Source organism: Passer domesticus, chromosome 6 (assembly GCF_036417665.1).
Source record: "Passer domesticus isolate bPasDom1 chromosome 6, bPasDom1.hap1, whole genome shotgun sequence".
NCBI classification, from domain to species: Eukaryota; Metazoa; Chordata; class Aves; order Passeriformes; family Passeridae; genus Passer; species Passer domesticus.
The window spans coordinates 39,130,611-39,150,755 of record NC_087479.1 but is presented as its reverse complement, the minus strand read 5'-3'; the positions used below and the strand labels follow the sequence as shown (position 1 = coordinate 39,150,755).

Here is a 20,145-nt window from a genome sequence, read left to right as displayed (position 1 = left end):
AACCATTCAATGCATTCAGTTACACTACTGATTTCTCCCTCTGTTGAGGAGTATATTTGTATATAATACAATATTTTTACTTGGACTTGTCCCATAGCAGTTCCTTTCTCTTTCTGCTCCTGCAGGAAGAGAAGGTCCAGGTCTCTCGTAATGCTGTGCTTGCAGCCTCTTTCAGTCTCTTTTGACCCATTCCCTGTTGAATGAGAACGTTGAGTAAAGGCCACAGGTCTGCAGATGAAAAACACAGGGAACATGAGTTGAGATCCATGTTAATTTCCCTCCGGAAACTGCCTCTCTGTAATTACAGTTCCAACATCCTCCAGAAGAAAAGGGCCCTGTCCCCCACTACAGCCCCCCTGGCAAATTTGATGTTCCTTGCAGCAGGGAAACCAGGCGTGGAGCGGAGCAGGTCAGCTGGGGCTTGAGAACGCTCCCTTTTGGTGTCTTCATTGCTGAAGGGGGGTGGGGGGCTCTTGCTGTTCTCAACCCCCTTCTTGCCCCTTCCCTCAAACATCCCAAGTAAATACAATTTTATTTTATTATATTGCTGCTGATCTGCTGTTGTTTTTGATACAAAAAAGGTGGAAGGGGCAAGAAGGAACGAAAGAGTCTGGCGACAGGAAGAGATGAATTGCTGAAGAATGACACTGGCAGGGACTATTGTTCATTTTAACGCTGGAGCAGGAGCAGAGAGAAACGTTCACACGCCATTCTTGGGCATCCTGCTGGGCAGGCTAGGAAAGGGGCATTCCAGCTGGTCGTGAGATTTGGCTGGACAGATTGAATTGGGCTGAATAGAATGCTCGCTGGTTTTTATTATTATTATTTTTTTCTTATAAAGAAACCCACTGATTAATTGCAATGGAACCCGATTAAAGGCAGAGTCTGAAACCCACACAGACATTAGACATAAAGCTGTCAGCCTACCAGCATGTGATGACTGGGCCTTAACCCTTTACAAGGCTAATGGGGGAGGGGGATCCTCACCAGAGTCAACGTTACTCAGTCTGTGTATACATGTTTGTGAGAGACAGAACTTCTCTCATTTGGGGAAGGAGTTGTGTGCACAGCAGGAGACCTGTAAACAGACTATATCTCATGAAAGACAAGGGACTAGAGAATGAAAATAGGGTTTAGGGTCATTTTGTTAATGGAGAGGTTGTATGTGGAATTGTTCAAATGTTACTGGCTATATTTTAATAGTTTTGCAGAATTCAGTAGCCCTTGTCCACCATATCTCTCCTTCTGTGCAATCCTGAATGTGACAGTAAGAAAATGTCTCCAAAAAGATCTGTAAAATTCCACAGATTGCATGGGGAATATTGCAAAAGAACTTGGTAGAAACATGAAGAACATAAAAACCAGGTGAGTATATACAGGAATGCTATAATGTGTGTGAAAACAAAGCTATAGTTGAGCTCAGTTTGGGAACTGGTGTGGAAAGTGGATGGCAGCTTGGACATATATTGTGTCAGCAGGGATGGGATGGAATTTCAAAATGCTTAGAAACCCCTTTCTAGGACTAAAAACTCATTTCTATTATATATTGATTTTAGTTTTACACATTTTGAAAAAATTCCATGTTGTGATACTTGTGGTTTTCTTTAACCTATTTTTTTTTTGCTCATCTGATTTAGTGTCTGTACATGGTTCAATGCTCTCTGCTCGTTCTCTTCTTTAATACCCTGTTTGTAGCTTGCTTCTGTTGAGAAGCACAGATGATTTATTCAAATAGACTCTTCAAGCTTTGAAAGGGGTCTCTGTGTTGCAGTGTGAGGAGATTGGTGGGGGGGCAGATGCTCTTGCCCCCCAGCAATGCTCAGCTTCAAGTGTGGCACAGTAAAGGATGGCACATAAGTCCTCTAATGAGTGTGCTCTCCAGTCGTTTTATCTTTTTCTACAGCACCCTGTGCACATGTGTGCCCACTGGCTTGGAAATGTTTCTGTAGAGAAGTGGAAAGAGTGGAAATACGGTTGGAGCAAACAAAGGTCCTTTGTGGGTTCTGGGAAAATGACAGAGGGCTTGCTTTTTGGTCTCTAAAGCTCCTCATTCCTTCCAATTCATTGAATAGTTAGGGTTGGAAAAGGCCTTTAAGATCAATGAGTTGAACTGTTAAGCAAGTACTGCCAAGTTCACCCCTAAACTATGTCATTAAGTACCATGTCTACGTGCCTTTTGAATACCTCCAGGAATGGTGACTCTACCACTCCCCTGGTCAGCCTGTTCCAATGCTTGACAACCCTTTTGGAGAAGAAATTTTTCCTAATAAATCTGAACTAGGCCTTCCCATGTGTGACTTGAGACTACTTCCTCTTGTCTTATTGCTTGTTACTTGGAAGAAGAGACTGACCCCCATTTCACTATAACATCCCTTTGGGAAGTTGTAATGGTCTCCCCGAGGCTCCTTTTCTCCAGGCTAAATAACCCCAGCTCCCTCAGCTGTTCCTCATTAGACTTGTGCTCCAGAGCCTTCTCCAGTATCATTGCACTTCTCTGGATGTGCTCCAGCACTTCCATGTCCTTCTGGTAGTGAGGGGCCCAAAACCAGACACAGCACTTCAGGTGTGCTCTCAGTGCTGAGTATGAGGTGACAATCACTTTCTTTGTCCTGTTGGCCACACTGTTGCTGATACAGTGTGTATCAGCAACAGTGTGTGTCCAGGTGGCCAAGGATGCCATTGGCCTTCTTGGCCACCTGGACACACACACACACTGGATCATGTTCAGCTGCTGTTGACCAGGACCCCTGGGTCCTTTCCTGCTGGGCAGCTTTCCAGTCTCTCTTCCCCCAGCCTGTAGTGCTGCATGGGGTTGTTGCAACCCAAGTGCAGGACCTGACACTTGGCCTTGTTGAACCTCATGCAATTTGCCTTGGCCCATGATGCAGCCTGTCCAGATCCCTCTGCAGTGCCTTCCTGCCCTCCCACAGATCAACATTCCCACCCAACTTGTCTGCAAGTGACTGAGGTGTGCTTGATTTCCTCATCCAAACTGATAAAGACAATAAACAGGACCAGACCTGATACTGAACCCTGGGGATCACCACTGGTGACCGGCTACCAGCTGGATTTAACTCCAGGCACCACCACTCTCTGGGCCCGGCCATCCAGCTGGTTTTCTAGCCAGTGAACAGTGAACTCATGTGAGCCACGAGCAGCCAGCTTCCCCAGGAGAATGCTGTAGGAAGCCGTGTCAAATGCTTTACTGAAGAGGATATAGATAATATTCAGAGCCTTTCACTCATCCACTAGACAGGTCTCATTGTCTTAGGAGCTTTCTGAAGTGGAAGTTGCTTCTCTTCCCTTTTTTGTCCTAAATCTCTGGTCACTTAATTCAGAATGCAGGTTGTGCCTTCACTGGCTTGGCTTCACAAGAAGCAGCTGTCACACGGGGGAGTCTTCATGCTCAGTTCCTGTTGGGAAAAGAGAAAAAAAGTCAAAATGTCATCTTTAAACTCTTTCTATGTAGACATTTTTATTTGATCAAGGGTTTGAGTATTCATGGAAGACGGGCATTATGCTAAGTCCTACAATTCATCAGTAAAATTAACAACGTGAACAGACAGGATCTTGCATTATTTTTACTGCATCCTATTCATGAAAAAGAGACTGCTTTAAAAGTTCTTCCTGCAGACAGCTATGTACCACTCCCTTTGAGAACATGGACCTCTTGAGATCCTATCAAGGGATACTGGAGATACTCACTCTCAACTGACCAAGGATGGCATTCAAATTTTGTGGTAACTCAGCATCAGTGTAGCCCAAGGAATCAGAAATGACAGTTTCCTGAGATTCTTATTCTGTATTTTGAACATGGAGATAGGAAGGTAGATGTTAACCACTGTAGTGAAAAAAACCCTGTGAGCAACTGGGACTTAAAATGTCTGCTGTTCATGAAGCTGAGTGTGGAGGGGAGGGATGGGGGAGTCACAAAAAAATCTGTACTAAAATCTCCTTACTCTTTGGTCACTTCCTATGTCTTATTGTTTCTTTTTCTGCTGTTCATCTGTGGCTTCCCTTCCTCTTCCCCACCACCTACTAGCCCTGCTGTAGTCCTTTCCTGCAGCTCTGTTAACGTTTAACAAATTTCCCTCCAGTTCCTATGTTTCTTTTGGCTGTAGCTCAAGGCAAACTCCCCAGATCCAAAACTAATTTAGGGCTCTGAGCAACAGTAGCATTTAAATGTTGGCTTTGTGCCATCAGGCGGGCAGCCTCTTCACTGAGAAGAAATCTAATTCCAGTGTTTATTAGATTAACAGTGGCCTCAGGACTGGACTTCCTTTTAATGTTGTCCTTTTAAGAATTGTAAGGCTAATACAGGAACTTGGGAACCCCCAGGAGGGTCTCAGGAGCCTGGCTCTGACCTCTTTTTTTGGAAGCAGGACTTGGATCTGACTTAATTTGGGTCAGATGGCATAGGGGAGCAGACTGGTGAGGTAGAGCAGGAGGTGTTGACTTCCCAAGCAGTGTGTGTAAATCTTTCCATGTTTGTGCAATAGTGGCTTTGATTTCCTGCAAGTTTGTTTCAATAAGCTCTCTGGGGTAAAAACCTAGGTATGGAAGGGCAAATTGTGCCCTGGTTAAGAGGTGGACTGGGACTGGGTAGGATCTGTTTTAATTTCTCAGTTTGGCCACAAGCTCTTTGGGAAGTCACTTAAGGCTCAGGTTTCCAAGCGTGAAGACTGCCTGTGGTGGGAGGTATGAGTATTTTGTAATACTCAGAGTCAGTTCTGAGGCTCTTTGGCCAGCCATGTAATGATAGTTAAATGTCTGATTTTCTACTGATTTTAATTGCCTTAGGCACCCAAATACTCACAGTTCTGTGCTGTTTAGCTTCCGTTTTTTGCTCCTGTTTTGAAGATAATACTTCTCTGCTTTTTAAGAGGTGATAAAATTGCTAGAATTAGTAGAAAAAGGCAACTTGACGCTGTAATAATAGAGACCACCCACACACCTAAAAAGATGTGGTTCCATGACTGGACCATTTTACTTTCTGTGTGTCTTCCTCTGCCTTCCTCAGTGCTGTTGCTATTATTTAATTGAAAGTGAAACCCAATGTGAACAGTATGAAACTGGCTGTAAGGGATTCTCTGGTGCTTTTTGCTATTGTGGTTAATTTTTCTGGAGTGTGAGTATAAATGAACTGTGGAACCTGGAGGTTTGTAGAAGCAGCACCTGAGACTTCCAGTTTAAACAGAGGAAGAGTTTGATGACCATGTTCTAAGTGTTGCAAAGCAGTCTGAAGTCCAGGTGCTGTGGGAGATGTAGGTCGGTGCTTCATGGGCTGCCCTGAAAGCAAACAAATGTGGGTGGGCTAAATAGGGGGTGATGTACAGTATAGCTGCCCTGCAGTAACCCCAACACTGACATTCTTGTTCTTCTTGTTGGTAGTTTTGTTAGAAAGAACTTATCCCACCTGAGCCCATAAAACATATTTGCATTAAACTTGTGTTTTTGAGTGCGCGTCTGTGTGTGTGTATGTGTGCATATATATATATTTTAAAAATATTGCTGATAAAGATTCCTTTTTTACTTTAAAGTTAATCCAGTTCTCTGGTAGGCTGCACAGTTGCTGTGATGTCTCTGTGGTTGTGTGGTACCTCTCTGTTTGCCAGACCCAGCTCTGTTCTTCCAGCTCAATCTGGCCAGTTAATAATTGCCCATTTGCCCCTCATCCTCTGAGGGCAACATAATATCATGTGTGGAGTTATTTTTTAGAAAACAACTTAGAGAACAACTCTTTGTCCCAAGATAGCTCCATTTATCTTGTGGTTTGTGCTTTTGAAGTCCTCCTGCCCGTGGGATTGCAAAAACGATCTCCTGCCTCCTTATTGCCACAAAACCACATTGTGTATCCTATCCCTTCCCTGGAGGACTCCTCTGCTAGGCTGAACTCTTGTGGTTGGCTTCCCAGTCTCTCGTGTGGCAGAGCTGGAAAGCTACAAAGCTCAGATGCTCCACTGCTAACATGAGGGCCTCTTTAGAGAATACCAAAATAAACTCCTTAACATGCTCTCTCTGTAAGAAAACAGTCTCTATCTTGTCCAGGAACCTGGTCTTTTTTGTATCATGCTATAATGATGGGAAGAATCTGACTGCAGCCTGCAAAAGCCAAAATGGTTTTTTTTTTTTGGAACCGGTTGATCTCTTTTTGTGCTATGTGCCTGTACAACTGCAGTCCTGTTAGAATCTAAAGTTCCTTGAAAAGGAAGACTTTTCAATGCTTCCACTTTTACTTTCTGAAAAGAAGTGTATGGCTATCAGTATTGGTGTGTTCTGGGACTGAACAGAACAGAAGTCTTGAAAAGGTTAAATAAATAAATGAGTTTTGGGTTTTGGAGAGAAGTTCTGGAGGGTAGAATGTCCTTACAGCTCTTCCAGTGCCTGGAGCATCTGAAAGATGAAAGAAGCTGGCTGATAATTTCCTGTGGGACTAAGTTACTTAAGAGTAGTTCAGAGAGCCAGTGCCAGGTGAAGCCTTGAAGACAGAATAAAAATGGCTTAGAAATTGTGTTGAGCAAGGTTATGGGTAGTTTGTAAATCGAGAGAGCACTAGAGAAACACTGATGCAGTAATTAACAAAGATCATGAGTGGTGCGGCAGAAGAAGCTAAAAGCTCAAGGGGCTTTTAAATCAGAAGGAAAAGGATTTTCCTTTGTGGTAAGGAAGTGGCTGGATTCTGAATTTTCCAAAGCACATTTATCCTTGCAATCCAGATTGAAAAATGCCACTAGTTTTTCTTAGATCCCTGAAGCCTCTGAGCGGAACTTCTCAAGCAAAGATGGTAATGGTGCTGCCTCCTCTTAACTGCCATGTTTTGACTACTCCATTTTCCTTTTGCCCCACCTCAAGGCACCTTAGCTGCTCATGACACTGCAGGTAAATTAGTGTAGTTTACCCAGTAGATTAAAACAAATTGGCATTAATTCCAGTTTTTGTTAGTGCTGTGACCTGTAACTGGTTCCTTAAATAGCCTGTGTCATGATTGGAAGCTGTTACTGTTTAACAATATGTGTGGACAGGAAGACTATAGCTCTCCTGTATGAAACTGAAAATGAGTGAGGATTTTTTTTTCTGCTTGTTTTTAGCTCAATTCATATTTTGTTAGTGGTGAGATGACAGCTGTGCCTTTCTCAGCTATGAAGCAAGGAATTCAGTGAAACTCAAGGATGCATACATCTTGGAAGAGGAATGGGAGCAGAAGCAGAATAGATGTTGGAAAAGCACTGATTGTTTGTTTGGCTTCAAAGTTAATACTTGAGTTACTTAAAATAAGAGAAGTGAAGTAGAAGAGGGATGAATGCATGTATTCAAATTAAATCTTTATTTTCTCATATTGTAGTTATGAGTGACAGATGCCAAGCTGGTTTTCATTAGGCCTTGTAGGTTGCTTGCATTCTTCTCCATTCAGTGAAGGGGAAGGATTGCAAAGTTCCAGAATTTCTGCAATAGCTCAGAGATTCTGATTCTTTCAGGTTGTTTCTTAGAAGTGACAGAGCGCATATCCTTACTGTGACAGAGCGCATATCCTTACTGTGACTATTATAAACCTTTGATGATCCTGTAGCTGAGATAGTGTAAGGATCACTTTAGGATAATTACTTCAAGAATGAGAGAAATCTGTCTATGAAGTAATGGAAAAGTCAAAGGAAAGCTCACAGAACTTAAAATGCCAGTGTTTTCTGCCCCATAACTGGGAGAATAAAGTCCAGTGTTTCACTTCCACGAACTTTGATATAGCAGAACATTTTCTGACTGTTCAGTGACCTTCATTTGTAAGTGCTGTCAGGCTAGTGACACTCATAGGTAACTGTACTAGGTGAAATGCATCAGAAGGACCCTTTTCCTGTGGATTATCTGCTTAAAACAGCAGGTTGCTTCTCTACCTGGCTCTTAGCAGTTGCTTCTCTAGCTGGCACGTAGTCATTTTGAGAGTCACCTGGTAATGTTTCTGCTATTGTGCTATTATTTTCTAAATTTTAGTGTACTGCATGATTCATGATAAATGAACAGTAAATTGTTTGCAACCTTTATGGAACAGGAAAGGGTAGAGGTTGTAGTGTGTGGGTTAAAAAAAACACACTGAAAGAAATGGAAAGTTATGCGTCTCATTTTGCTGAAGTGACTAATTTTTGCAAAGCATGACGTAGGCTTAAGGTAGTATTTTAAAGTGTTTGTCTAGCATGTGTGTGTATTCTGAAAGGGCCTGAGTCCTGTAGTCCTGTGCCTGTCAGGCCCTTATGGTCCAACTAAACATTCCTGTAGTGTTTGAGCTTGGATGATGATGTCCTTAAGTGATTTATGCAGTAACAACCTTTTGTCATTCTATTTCTCAGTGGACAGTATTTAATTTATGTTTTGATGTGCTTGAGTGGAGTGATCCTGCATGCCAGGTAATTTAGTGCTGGGTAAGTCCCTTGGATTCTTTGTTGCAGTTCTCTATTGACGTGCAGTTGCACAGGAGCCTGCAGCTATGTAAGAAAATGCTGCTTCATGTTAAAATCAGCAAAGCATGTTTCTTGATGGCATCCTTCAGGTATCACTCTGCACTTCATAATGTAAAATGGATGACATGCTCTCTGCCAAAGAGAGAAAATCTACAGGTAATGAAATGCCAAGACTGAAGGGATGCTTTTAACAGTAACACGAAAAAAATTCACACGGTGGGAAACCAAAATGTTCCTGCTCCTTGGAATCCAAGTAGGAAAAATTATTTGGTCCACAGAAAAAATAGATGTATGTGGGTTAAAGGTATGTAGGAGGCTCAATCTCTTCCAGTTAGGGCCTTGAAGGTAAGAAGCAGAATGTCAGAGGTAGCATACTGCAGCTCATGGCTTTTTGAGGTCTTTGCACCTTCATAGATTCTTGGTAAAACAAACAGATGCTCCCACTATCTAATATTTTTGTCCACACTGTAGGGAGAGTGGGAGAACCATCATGCCAAATTCTGATCTTTTGAAAGGCTCAAAGACTTTTTTAAAAGGGCTATTTCTGTTAACATAGGACATGTTGTTTGAAGTAGGCTAATATGGTGCTTGGTTTCTTGGATGTCAGCAGTGTTTGACAGATGTGTGGAGCTACAGAACAAAACCAGCATTTTCTACTCTCCTGCCAGTTCCAAATGTTTGGGGAACCTTGTAGTTGCAGAAAGGACATTTGCCATTTAATGGCTATTAAATATGCGAAATGTGCCACTGTATGGCCATATTTCAGCCAAAATATCTAGAAATTAGAGTTGAGGTGTTTTACCAGGTCCTTACAAAGTAGTTCTGGTGTTCCCAGGAAGGAGCTGCATAGGATTCTGAAAAGAAGGCTGAGGGAAAAAGTCACAGAATGGGTTGGAAGAGACTACAGCAGCAGGTATTCTGGTCCAACCCCCTGCTAAAGTAAGGTTATCCTAGATCACATGGCACTGGATTGCACCTAGACAGTTTTTGAGTACCTCCTGTGAGGGAGACTCTGCAACCTGTTCCACTGCTTGGTCACCTGCACAACAAAGAAGTTCTTATGCTTGAGTGGAACTTTCCGTGCATCAATTTCTGCCTGTTGCCTCTTGTCCTGTTGCTTGGCACCACCGAGCACAACCTGGCTCCTTCCTCTGACACCTTCCCTTCAGATACCGACAGACATTGATGAGGTCCCCTCTCAGTCATCTCTTCTCAAAGCTGAACAGGCCCAATTCTCTCAGCTCATAAGAGAGATTCTTCATCCCATTAATCATCTTCATAACCCTCCACTAAACCCACTCCAGAAGCTCCATGTCTCTGGTGCTGAGGAGCTGAGAGCTGGAGATAACACTGGAGGTGTGGTCACTCAGATACAGCTTTCTCCTGTCTAGCCTCACGTGTTAAAATTCCTCAGTCCATTTGAAATAGTTGTCATTTACCTGATACATCATGCCTGCTTTTGGACAAGAACTTAAGGTTGAGATTTTGATGTGTTTAACATGGTTTAATAGTTGAAAGGTTCCTGTTTCTGTACTGAGACTTCATGTGTTGTCCACTGTGAGCTACTTCCATAGGCAACTAAGAAGTTCCTCAGGAAATAGAGGGTAATATGTTTCCTATTCAGAAAAAAAACCTAAAACCTCATAGAATCGATAGTTGTTGCCTTTTGTCTGATTTCAAGAATTAAATAGTCAGCAGAGAATAAAAATATACCATGTTGGTTCAGGCTTCAAACAGAATCTTGAGTCTTGAGGGCCATAACACACTTTTGATAAACGTTTGGTTACTGTGGTTAGAATGTGATGCCTAATTTCCCTGTACAAGCCTCAGTATGGACCTTAATCTTGCATTCCACTTCTACAGATGGGGGGAAAGTTTCTTCCTCCATGACATGACATTTATGCATAATTAGCTTAAAGTATTATTTTTGGCTGCCATATTGTGTCATAGCAGAAACTAGTGGCTAGTCTTTTATTATTACTCCTTGATTTTTTTAGTCATTGCTACATCCCAGCCTTTTCTCTTAATTTGCTCAATGTGTTTCAAATTAATTTCCACCAGATGCACTAGTTTAAAAAAATATTTTTTTAAAGGTTGAATCTTAATTTCCTGCCCATAATTCTAATCTTCTAAGGTCCCTTCTGTATTATTTCTTTTTCCTCTGTTGTGTTTGGAGCAGAATATTTCCTATTTTGGTATCATTTGCAGGCTCCTTTAACTTGATACTTATTCTTTTTTCCAGATCATTAATGAAGTTATTTAATGGGACTGGATCTAATGCTGATCCCTGTAATACCTACTAGCTATCTCTATCCCCTGCAGCTTGACTTGCTGCCATTTCTCATTATCTTTTGTTTATGGTCCTTCAGCTGACTTTTTTGATCTGTGTTTGCTGGTAACCCAGCCAATTTGAATAAGATTTTGAGTAGGATTTCATGGCAGTAATAATGCATCTTCTGTTCAAAGACTCTGTATATGTAGAAACAGATTAAACATTAAGCCTCAGTACATTGTGGTGGCATAATAGTGGTATACCCACTTGTAGAAGGGAAGAAGTAATTTTGCAAGTTCTGTAGAAGATACAGTTAGGACAAGTACCTACAGACCTCAGTTATAGTCACATTGATTATTGCAAGGTGTTAATTTATGACTTTAAAATTTTGGAAGAAGGAACTGTAAAAATTGCTTCTTAATCATTGAGTCTTTTTGTGTTCAAATCAAATGCTTCTTCAGTGTATTTTTTCTATAGTTTCTGTAAATGCTTTCCTACTCCCTGGGTGCAGGTAGAAGTTGTCAGTGGGATTGCTGGTCTTTAATTCTGTGGGATCAGAATTAGGATCCAGAGATTCAAGCACATTTTTAAAGGCCTCCTATTTCTCTCCCCATGCAGTGTTTCTGAAAATACAGCTTCTGTTCCAGTCTCACTGTCAGTCATACACCCATTGCACCAACACTCGCCAGTTTGCACTTTGTTGTACCTCTACTTTTCTTCAAGTCCTAATTAGCAGATGCCCTGTGGAATTTATCTTCCTTATGCTTTCTATTCTTTGTGCTCACATTAAGTGTAACATTTTTGAGGTCTAAGATGTGTAGTTGTGCAGTTTAATATGGTAACTGAAGGTGATTGTGCTTGATAATGTGCCTCTCCCTAGCACTTAGTGCAGTCACATGTTTAATTGAGAACAAGCTGGTTCAGGATTGGGGTTAGCCCTGCTTTTTCAAATGGAAAGGGGAACTTCTAGGACCAGGAAACTTTCATTCTCACTTGGAGACTGCCAAAGTAGGCACCATATTCCATTACCAAAAAGCTGTAACATCTTCAGTCTCTCCTCTGGTTTATGTGGTTTTGTTGAGGGTTATGTCTTTTTTTTTTCCCCTTCACCTTTCCCCTATCACATACTTCCTCAAACAAAACTGTAACAATTCTTTTTAAAGCTTTGAAAACTTTTGGATTGCTTTTCCTAGTGATGTTAACTTTAGTCTAGGCAGGCTTCAACAACTTGAAGACCATGTGGGTACCAAATCAAAACTGCTTCAGATGCTTCTGTAATGAGAGTAGAAAAGAAGAGAATGTTGGCTTTTATCAGTGCATGGTGCACCTTCTGACATCAGGCTGTTGTGCTGTAATGTTGCCTTTTCTGTGTCTGCCAGCAGAGCTCTGAGTTTAAACAATGGTCAGCAAATCCTTCTTCTAAAGCTGGATTAACTGTACTTTTTCCTTCAGTGGAAACTGCCATTTGGATAAGAGAGGAATCCAAAATTTTCATTTTCCTCAAGACAGGCAAGCAAATAAAGCCGAGGTTCTTTGCTGTAGGAATTTAGGGAAGTGCTGGACAAAGAAGGAAAGTGTATCGTCTGAACTATGCTCAGGACCATCTGACATATCCCCTCATCAAGATAGATGTCTATGTGATGGGAATGCAAAGGAGAGCCTGGCCTGGAAGTGGAGGAAGAAGGATAATTGTTTTCTGACACAGACCTTCTAGCAGTAGGTGGGCAAGGTGTTAAGAAGGCTATTAAAGGCTATACTGCAGAATTCACTAATTTTAACCCAAAGTAATCAGTCAGATGCTCGTGAGTTCTTGAAATACAGAAGAAAGAAATTCAGTGCATCTGTTGAAGCCAGGGCAAAATATTCTGATGCCTATTCCAGATATGTTTAAAAATGCATCTGGGGATACCCTTGCATGCTTTCTCTGTGGTAAAGACCCTACAGCGTTATACCCCATCACTATTAGGACTTTCGTTCTCGCCTTTCATCTTTAATGCCATTAATCACATTTTATTTATACCGTCCTAGATTTCTTTTTTTCCTCTTTGTCACTCTAAGTGTCAAATGTGTCCTGTATTTTCATCTTCATTCAATATCAACTTATACCTTCTGTTCTCACAACATTTTTCTGTGGTAGAGTTAAAATTATAAAATATGGTATTGTCATATTTTTGGTTCTGTCTGTTGTAATAATGAGGTTTGCAGAAAGATCTCTGCCTTCCATTGAAAGTCTTCTGTAGGCCAGAATTAGATGCTTCTCCATGGAGGGGAAGAAACCCAGATCCATATGTTACTCAGTGCTGGACCAAGAGAATGATTGATTGTTCTTTCCAGAGGCTTCTGATTCTGAGCTGAACAGTCTGCAACTGTAAATAATGCCAAATCTGTTTGTAGTTCTGGCTTTTCTAAAGCTATTGGTGCTGTTTTCCTTGCAGCATGGAAGCACTTAAGAGATACTTAGCCATGGTTTTAGCTGTGCTAGCCAATGTTACAGGTACATGAGGAATTGGAGGGTGGTGCAAACAAACTGATGGCTGTGCACTTCCTACTGCTGATTTTAAAAATAACAATAAGAGGTTCTGTGTTAGGATCAAAGGGAAAAGATACAATCAACACGGTGGTGTGGAGTGGGAGTCTCTTTTATGTAGCTGATTCTTTATACCTGGATAAAAGAAAACAGGAAGGCAGCATGTCATTGACCATTAAAGCAGCATGGCATTGACTATTAAAGCCAGATTCTTTTGCAGTTGTTCATTGAGGAAACTTCATCCATATGTGAATATAACAAAATTCTGATAGTGCTAGAATGCTACTAAAGACTGATAGAATCTGTTGATCTCATCAACAAAAGATGTTTTTTACAGTGAGAACAATCATGCTACCTCCCCAGAGACATGACAGAGTCCCCATCACTGGAGGTTCTCAAGATGCAACTGTACAGGGTGCTGGATAGTCTCATCCAGGCTCCGTTCTCCACAGAAGGTTGGACCAGGTGATCTTTTGAGGTCCCTTCCAAATTGGGTTGTTGCATGATTCCATGTTGTATCAACAGCCTGTCAAAGGTTGAATTGCTGCAAAATAGTGTTAAGAACCACCATGTTCCCTTATTGAAGGGAATGGGTTAGAATCTTTTTGGAATAAAGCATGCCGTCAGGATTTAAACAAAACAGTGTTTTCACTCTCCACTAGAGATTTACTGTTTCTGTCAAAGCAACAGCTATGGAGCCCAGTTTGGTAATTATCCTGTCTACTTAAGTTTTCTTTGTCATGTCAATATTTTTATCAATCTGTAGCAAATAAGGGGTTGCTCTGTAATAGCTCTGAGGGTTGCAAGTGACTTTATCAGCAAAATGAAGTTGTGTATATGATTAGATTTTGCTTTATGGGGCCATATTGTTTGGCCTGATGGAAGAGTTGCTGGGAGGTGAGGGAAGCAGAGTAACAACCTATGTTTAAGCAGCCCTGCCCTTGCTTGCCTTCCCCCCAACCACCTAAAAAAAAAAACCAAAAAAAACCCAAAAAACCAAAAAGGCAGAAATAACAGAATGATAATTGACTTCTGCTTTTCAGCCAGAAATGACATAATTACTTTGCCAGCTTTAGACATAAAACTACATAGATTCTAACTATTGTTTTAAGAGAGGTGGTGGCAACTCACCCTTCCTTAGGAGGCATTTAATTTATCAGATAAATATGAAAATGTGGAGGATATTTGGAAGCAATCTGAAGAAACTGAGCATACCATGCTAAATTTAAGGTGATGGCAGATGTTAAGTATGAGGCCTGTGTTTAGACTGACTTCCTGTTTTTAAAATCTAGAGGTTGTTTGTATACTTTGCTAGAAAACTGTTTGGTTACTGGCTCCTGCTGGTATACATCTGGAGGGAACCAAACTACAGACAGTGAAGATAATTTTTTAGTTGTTTGTACCCATGGGCAAGTGAGAGTAGGAAGTTTTTTTGTGATTACATGAGGGATCAGAAGAGGCCATGAAAATTGAGTGATATCAGCTCAGCATGTGGCAGTATCTCTGTTTAGCTTTTTTGTATCGTTTTGTATATATTCCATTGCTAAAATATGTCAGGGTTTTTCCTCCTACATAAGTGAAAATATTTTTGAATATAGAGTTAGTAAAATGTCCAAGCCTGCCATGTGCTGTAAAGTTTCAGGAAAAATATTTGTCATTACTAAGCCCAGAGGTCCCTCTTGTTGTTCCTGCTCCAGAATAATGTGTAGAAGCACAATTAGATATGTCCCCTTTGATTGTTGGTCCAGTTGCCTGAACAGCAAGCAGATTTCCATCCTGTTCCTGGCCCACTGACTAACTGGGATTGAAATGTGACACTGGAGCTTTATGTGTGTTTGGTCAGCCTTGTATCTCACTCTTCCAGTGTTTAATGAGAGTTTGAGGTAAGAGAGTAGATCTCCTGCTAAGGCTTCTCACACCAAGTGCACCGTTTCCGCTTGGAGTTGGAAAAAACATGCTTCTCATCTTGATCCTTCCTGACCCTCTACTGTTACAGATACAGTTACAGGATAGTGTGACTGGAGCTCTGAGCACGGGGAAATATTCATGAGACACCAAAGGTGAAATACTATCCACAGTAAAATCATTGAGAAAATTCCTGCTACCTTCAAGTGTGCCAGCTTTCAGTCACCTCGTTCTTTTGGCTGGGAAAGATTAGCCATCCAGGATTTGCTTCTGAAACTGTTCATAGTCTGAAATCAGTGTACTTTCCCAGCAATCATGTGCATTACTTGACAAGTGCAAAACCAGGGTAGATCATGACTTATAAATGACTAGAAGGCTAGTTCTCCTCAGGGTCACAAATCACAAACCATTAGATCTGCACTGGTTGTAATTTGAAATAGTCGTGCAAAGTATGCTTACATAATGGCACTACAGACACCAGCTATGAGAGAGAGTGTGGGTATCTGGGTCATAGCGTGTCCTTCAGCTTTCAACAATTTCAGTAGCATGGTAAAATCACAGAGCAGAGATGATGGAACATAGTAACTTTAATGAGGTGAGAAGAACAGATTTAGTGTGTGTGTGCTTATATGTAACCTAATATTAGTATCAACTTTGAAGAGTGCTGTGTGCTTGACAATACAGCAGATTAAATTACAGTTTGCAGACTGGGACAGCTGCACTAATTCTTTCCTTGCTGTTGCAGAGCTGTACTGCCATGCTGCTCACAGGGAAGGCCAGCAAAGCTGGTGAAAGGATTAAAGAGCAAGTCTTCAGAGGAGGGGCTGAAGGAGCTAGGGTTGTTTAGCCTGGAGAGGAGGTGGCTCAGGGAGACCCTGTCACTCTCCACAACTACCTTAAAGGAGGTTGTAGGGAGGTAGGTGTCTTTTCCTCCAGGTACAAAGTGACAGGATGAGCAGAAATGGTCTCAAGTTGGGTCTGAGGAGGTTTATTGGATATTAGGGAAAATTTCTTCACCAAAAGGGTTGTCAGCAGTGGAGGACAGGCTACCCAGGGAATGGTGGAGTCTCCATTCCTGGAGGTATTTAAAAGGCGTGTGGACGTGGCACTTAAGAGATGCAGTTTAATGGTGGATCTGGCAGCGTTGGGTTCATGGTTGGACTTGGTGACCTTAGACATCTTTTCCAACCTGAATGATAGTGGTCTTGTGTACTCCAGCAGGAAGGGGTACTGGAGTTTAAAGTAGCTGGGATGAGTGTTTTGGGGTGCTTTTGAGGGTAATGGTAGAAAAATACTTTGGAAAAGGTAGTTTAAACAGCAGCTACTTTGGTTACAATGTACAACTAGTTCTGCCTTTTTAAAAGGCAGAAAAGGTTGTAGCACCTACAACAGCAGAAGATGATTTGTCCTGAGTTTTCTGTGTTGTTGGTTTGCAGAAACCTGTTTGATTTTTGCTGGTGGTTGTGGTTCTTCTGAATTTCCATTAGTTTATTTCTGCCAGTCTGAAATATTGCATAGATGATGAATTGCTTTTCCTTAGGAATGTCTGTTGCTTTTTTTGCCTCTGGCTACATCACTCACTTGCTGTCCTTTTGAGCCAGCTGTTGCCCTGGCCATACCTGGTAGGTCCTCCGAAGATGTGACTGCTCTGGCCTCTTGCATTCCTTATTCACCTCCTGTTCTTTTAGCCTTTATCCCTCGTTACACCTGATGATGGTTGCTTTTCTGTTGTATGCAGTAATACTTTGATATGTATTTTTTGTACTAAACCTTTCAAAGGTAACTTATAGTGGACATGAGTGAAAGAATAAAAGGTTTTCACACCCATGACAGACTGAACAGAAATCCCACAACCAATTTGTTGGGTGCACTTCAGCTTGGAAAATAGTTTGCAGATAAGGCCTTGCAACCTGCAGTGTAGCATTTGCAAGCAGACAGTGGAGGCTGGCAGAAATCTCTTCAGCTGGTTTTGTGCAGAACAAACACGATGTAATCCTTTTTCAAGGAAGTGCATTCTCTCTGAAATTAAATCTTTGCTTTACTCGCACAAGTGGATGTCTTCACTGGAGGGAATTCTGCTGTTCAAAGAGTTGCAGAAGTGTTACATCCATTTTGCAGATACTGCTTTTTTCCATTAGAATGGAAAAGAAGGAAATTCTAGGCCTTGTTTTTTCTTTTTGCTTAATTGATAGAGCAATTGACTGTGGTTAATCACAGGTACACCAGATGCATGAGTGAGATCAGTGAAATCAAAAAGCCTGAAAATAGTTCAGTATGTATGTGATTACCACTTGGGGCAGGTATTTCTCTATAATTCTTTTCTTATGATCTGTTGTTTAATCTAAGAGCTTTAGGTTTGTTTGAATTGCAGAAAGAAGGAACCATGGAAAAAATCCAATCAGACTGGGTTGAGGGAGTTGATGATTGGTAATCATTTGTTTCACAGTGATATTGATTATATAGATTGTCTACATAATGTCAGACAGAAGTTCAGGCATGACCTTTTCCTTTTGGGGCTGGGGAGTTTTACAGCCTGTTCTTTCTCAAGGCAGAGATTTTAAGAGAATCTGTGGGATAATATCCTAAATAGTTGCATTTGCACAGGCGTGAGAGTCAAGAGTTATGTTATTGTTCTGAAGGTGGAAAAGGAGGGCTGGGAGATCCTTGGGCTAAGTTTAAGGCTGGAAAAATATTCTTATCAGGTGGACTGCATTTCCAGTTTGTAAAGCTGAAAATCCTCTTGCTCTCATAAATGTCAGTTATGCACAGCCTAGTGTAACAGTTTAATGTTTACAGGTAAATAATAAAATATATTTTTCCACTTTCACTGGAATCTAAAATGTCTAAAATAGTGACATACAAAAGGTTTGTGTCTCAAAAGTTTAGGGTTTGGAGAAGACTCTTCAAATAGCAAGGATTCTACTTCAGAGAGTTTCCCCTTGTATTGTAGTGTCAGAACTAAATGAAGAGCAGCAGCAGCACTGTGGTCTAGGAGAGGACTGACTTTGTAAAATAAAAGGGTTGTTCTGATACCTGGCATTCCTTGAATGTTTGTGATTATTTTTCAGCTGATTCCCAAGTCTCTTTTTGGCAGGTTGCACTGTGCTTTTGCCTTCAAAGACCCCCTTTCCAAGAAACTGTGCGTAGTAATTGATCTCCAATTGCAGCATGTGAGGAGGGTGAATATTTTCCGTGGCAGTCCAGGATGTGTTCTTACACAGTAGTGTGTACACAGAGAAAAATTGATGTCACGTTGTATTTAATGTTTACTCTAAAATAGATGGGATTTCTTCAAAACATCTTTTTTTTTTTTTTTCCTTTACAGGTGTTACAAGTAGCACTGAGTGCTCCTGTGGGCGTAATCATTTCACCTGTGCTGTCAGTGCTTTTGGTGAATGCACGTGCATCCCTGCTCAGTGGCAATGCGATGGAGACAATGACTGTGGGGACCACAGTGATGAAGATGGCTGCAGTAAGAATACCATCCTTGACTTGTGTTTGGGAAAATTGAATATCTTTTTCTCTGCAGGTGCTGCCCTGTTTTACAGGCACATCCTACCATTTGTGTGACAAAAGTTTTTATTGTAGATGACTGGCTTGGAGTCAAACAAAACTATTGCCCACTGATATAAAACACAGTGAAAGCCCAACTTCAGCTTTTTTTGCAGCTGGTTTTAGGTGGTGGTTGGACATGAATATGTTAGAGGGAGAGGAGAGACAGAGAAAAGCACCTCTTATTTTTCCACCCTTGCAAAAGCACTGTCTCTGAGTTAAATTATAATTTTTTTTTCTGTAAATATTAATGGAAAATAAACAGTATTGAGGATGTCTGCCCTCTTAAGTAACATGCTAGTTTCTGTCCTTGCTGCCCTGTGAAGGGAGGGAAAGGCGAGCACTGAAATAACATTCATTGGTCTTGGGAACTGCTGAGAGACATTACCTTGCAGGTACTGTGTATCTGCATAGTGTTGGCATCTGTGTAGCTGAACCCAGCTAGGTGAGAATTGATGGGAAATGTCATTCTGAGTGGGTGTAGCATGACAGAGCTGAATAGAGAAAGCCTCTTTCCGTGGAAACACGAGTAAGTTCCTTTTTTACCTCATCTCTTTGGATTCCACAGAGCATGGTAGAATTGAAGAGTAGAGAAAGAGGCCTGGTTTCATGAAACTCCTGTCTTAAAAGTTGTCCTAGAGCTGAAAATTTAAGGCTCCTGTCAGTGGACATGAAAGAGATTTATCTTCCTCTGCTGGATCTTGCTCTAACCTTTTCTGGTTTCTGCTGTTGATTACTGTATGGAAAGGAGCTTTCCTAATATTTTAAATATTGTCTTAAGAAATCTCCCACATTTAAGGAAGAAGAGATGTCAACCCAGCTTCATGAAAGTTTCCCTCCTTCTCAATTCTTGTTTCTTAAAATTTTGTGAACGTTGAGCAACATGGAAGACCTTGAGTCTTGGGGAGGTGAGGCATATCCAATAGCTAAACTGGTTTTACTGGCTTTTTACTAAGCACAGAAGAAAATTCCTTTTTTTTTTTGTGGGCTCAGTAACGATTTAGACAAGAGATACTTTTTAATATGATTTTCCTAGTAATTCAACAACTTCCAGCACCAAAAACTTCAAGCTAAGCAGACATGGTAGGACTTAGGGATGGGAAAGATAAGATCTTCCATAAGAACTAGCAGGAGGTGCTAATAAGAGTTGCTTCATACAACATGTGCTTAAACTGTGAATCTCCTTGCCACAAAACATTGATTCTGAAACTTCAAACATTCTCAAACAGCAATCTGACAAGTTTATGGATGCATAATCCACTAAGGGCTGTTAAAGATGAATATGCCACCTCTTGTTTGGGAAGTCTTTGTGTTACAAGTACAGGCAGATTTTGTGTTTTGAGAAAGAACACATTTTTTCATGCTTTTTTCCACTCTTCTCTTGGTGTCTACTGATGCATCTTGTCTCTCTCTGTGGCCTCAAAGAGAAGAACCTATTGGTC

General features: G+C 41.2%; 1 protein-coding gene and 1 long non-coding RNA gene across 7 annotated transcripts in view; one reads left to right on the top strand and one right to left on the bottom strand.

The window, feature by feature from the left end:
* LRP4 (LDL receptor related protein 4) overlaps positions 1 to 20,145 on the top strand; it is a 96,828-nt gene that overhangs the window by 35,119 nt on the left and 41,564 nt on the right. For 2 of the 4 annotated variants that reach the window (XM_064424797.1, XM_064424796.1), the window contains exon 2: positions 18,477 to 18,623. In XM_064424797.1, the coding sequence (XP_064280867.1) occupies position 18,623 (1 nt within the window). In that variant the 5' untranslated portion in view covers positions 18,477 to 18,622. Of the gene's footprint in view, positions 1 to 13,598; positions 13,702 to 18,476; positions 18,624 to 20,145 lie in introns of those variants that run through there. The other 2 variants (XM_064424795.1, XM_064424794.1) reach the window with 2 other exon arrangements.
* LOC135303257 (uncharacterized) lies at positions 3,242 to 9,566 on the bottom strand. 3 transcript variants are annotated; one of them, XR_010364717.1, is made up of 4 exons: positions 9,443 to 9,566; positions 5,153 to 5,289; positions 3,706 to 3,800; positions 3,242 to 3,413 (listed from the first exon to the last, which is right to left on the bottom strand). It is a non-coding gene; the product is annotated as an uncharacterized LOC135303257 (long non-coding RNA). The 3 variants fall into 3 exon arrangements; XR_010364716.1 differs by having other exon boundaries at positions 5,176 to 5,289; XR_010364718.1 differs by having other exon boundaries at positions 5,176 to 5,289; positions 9,261 to 9,560.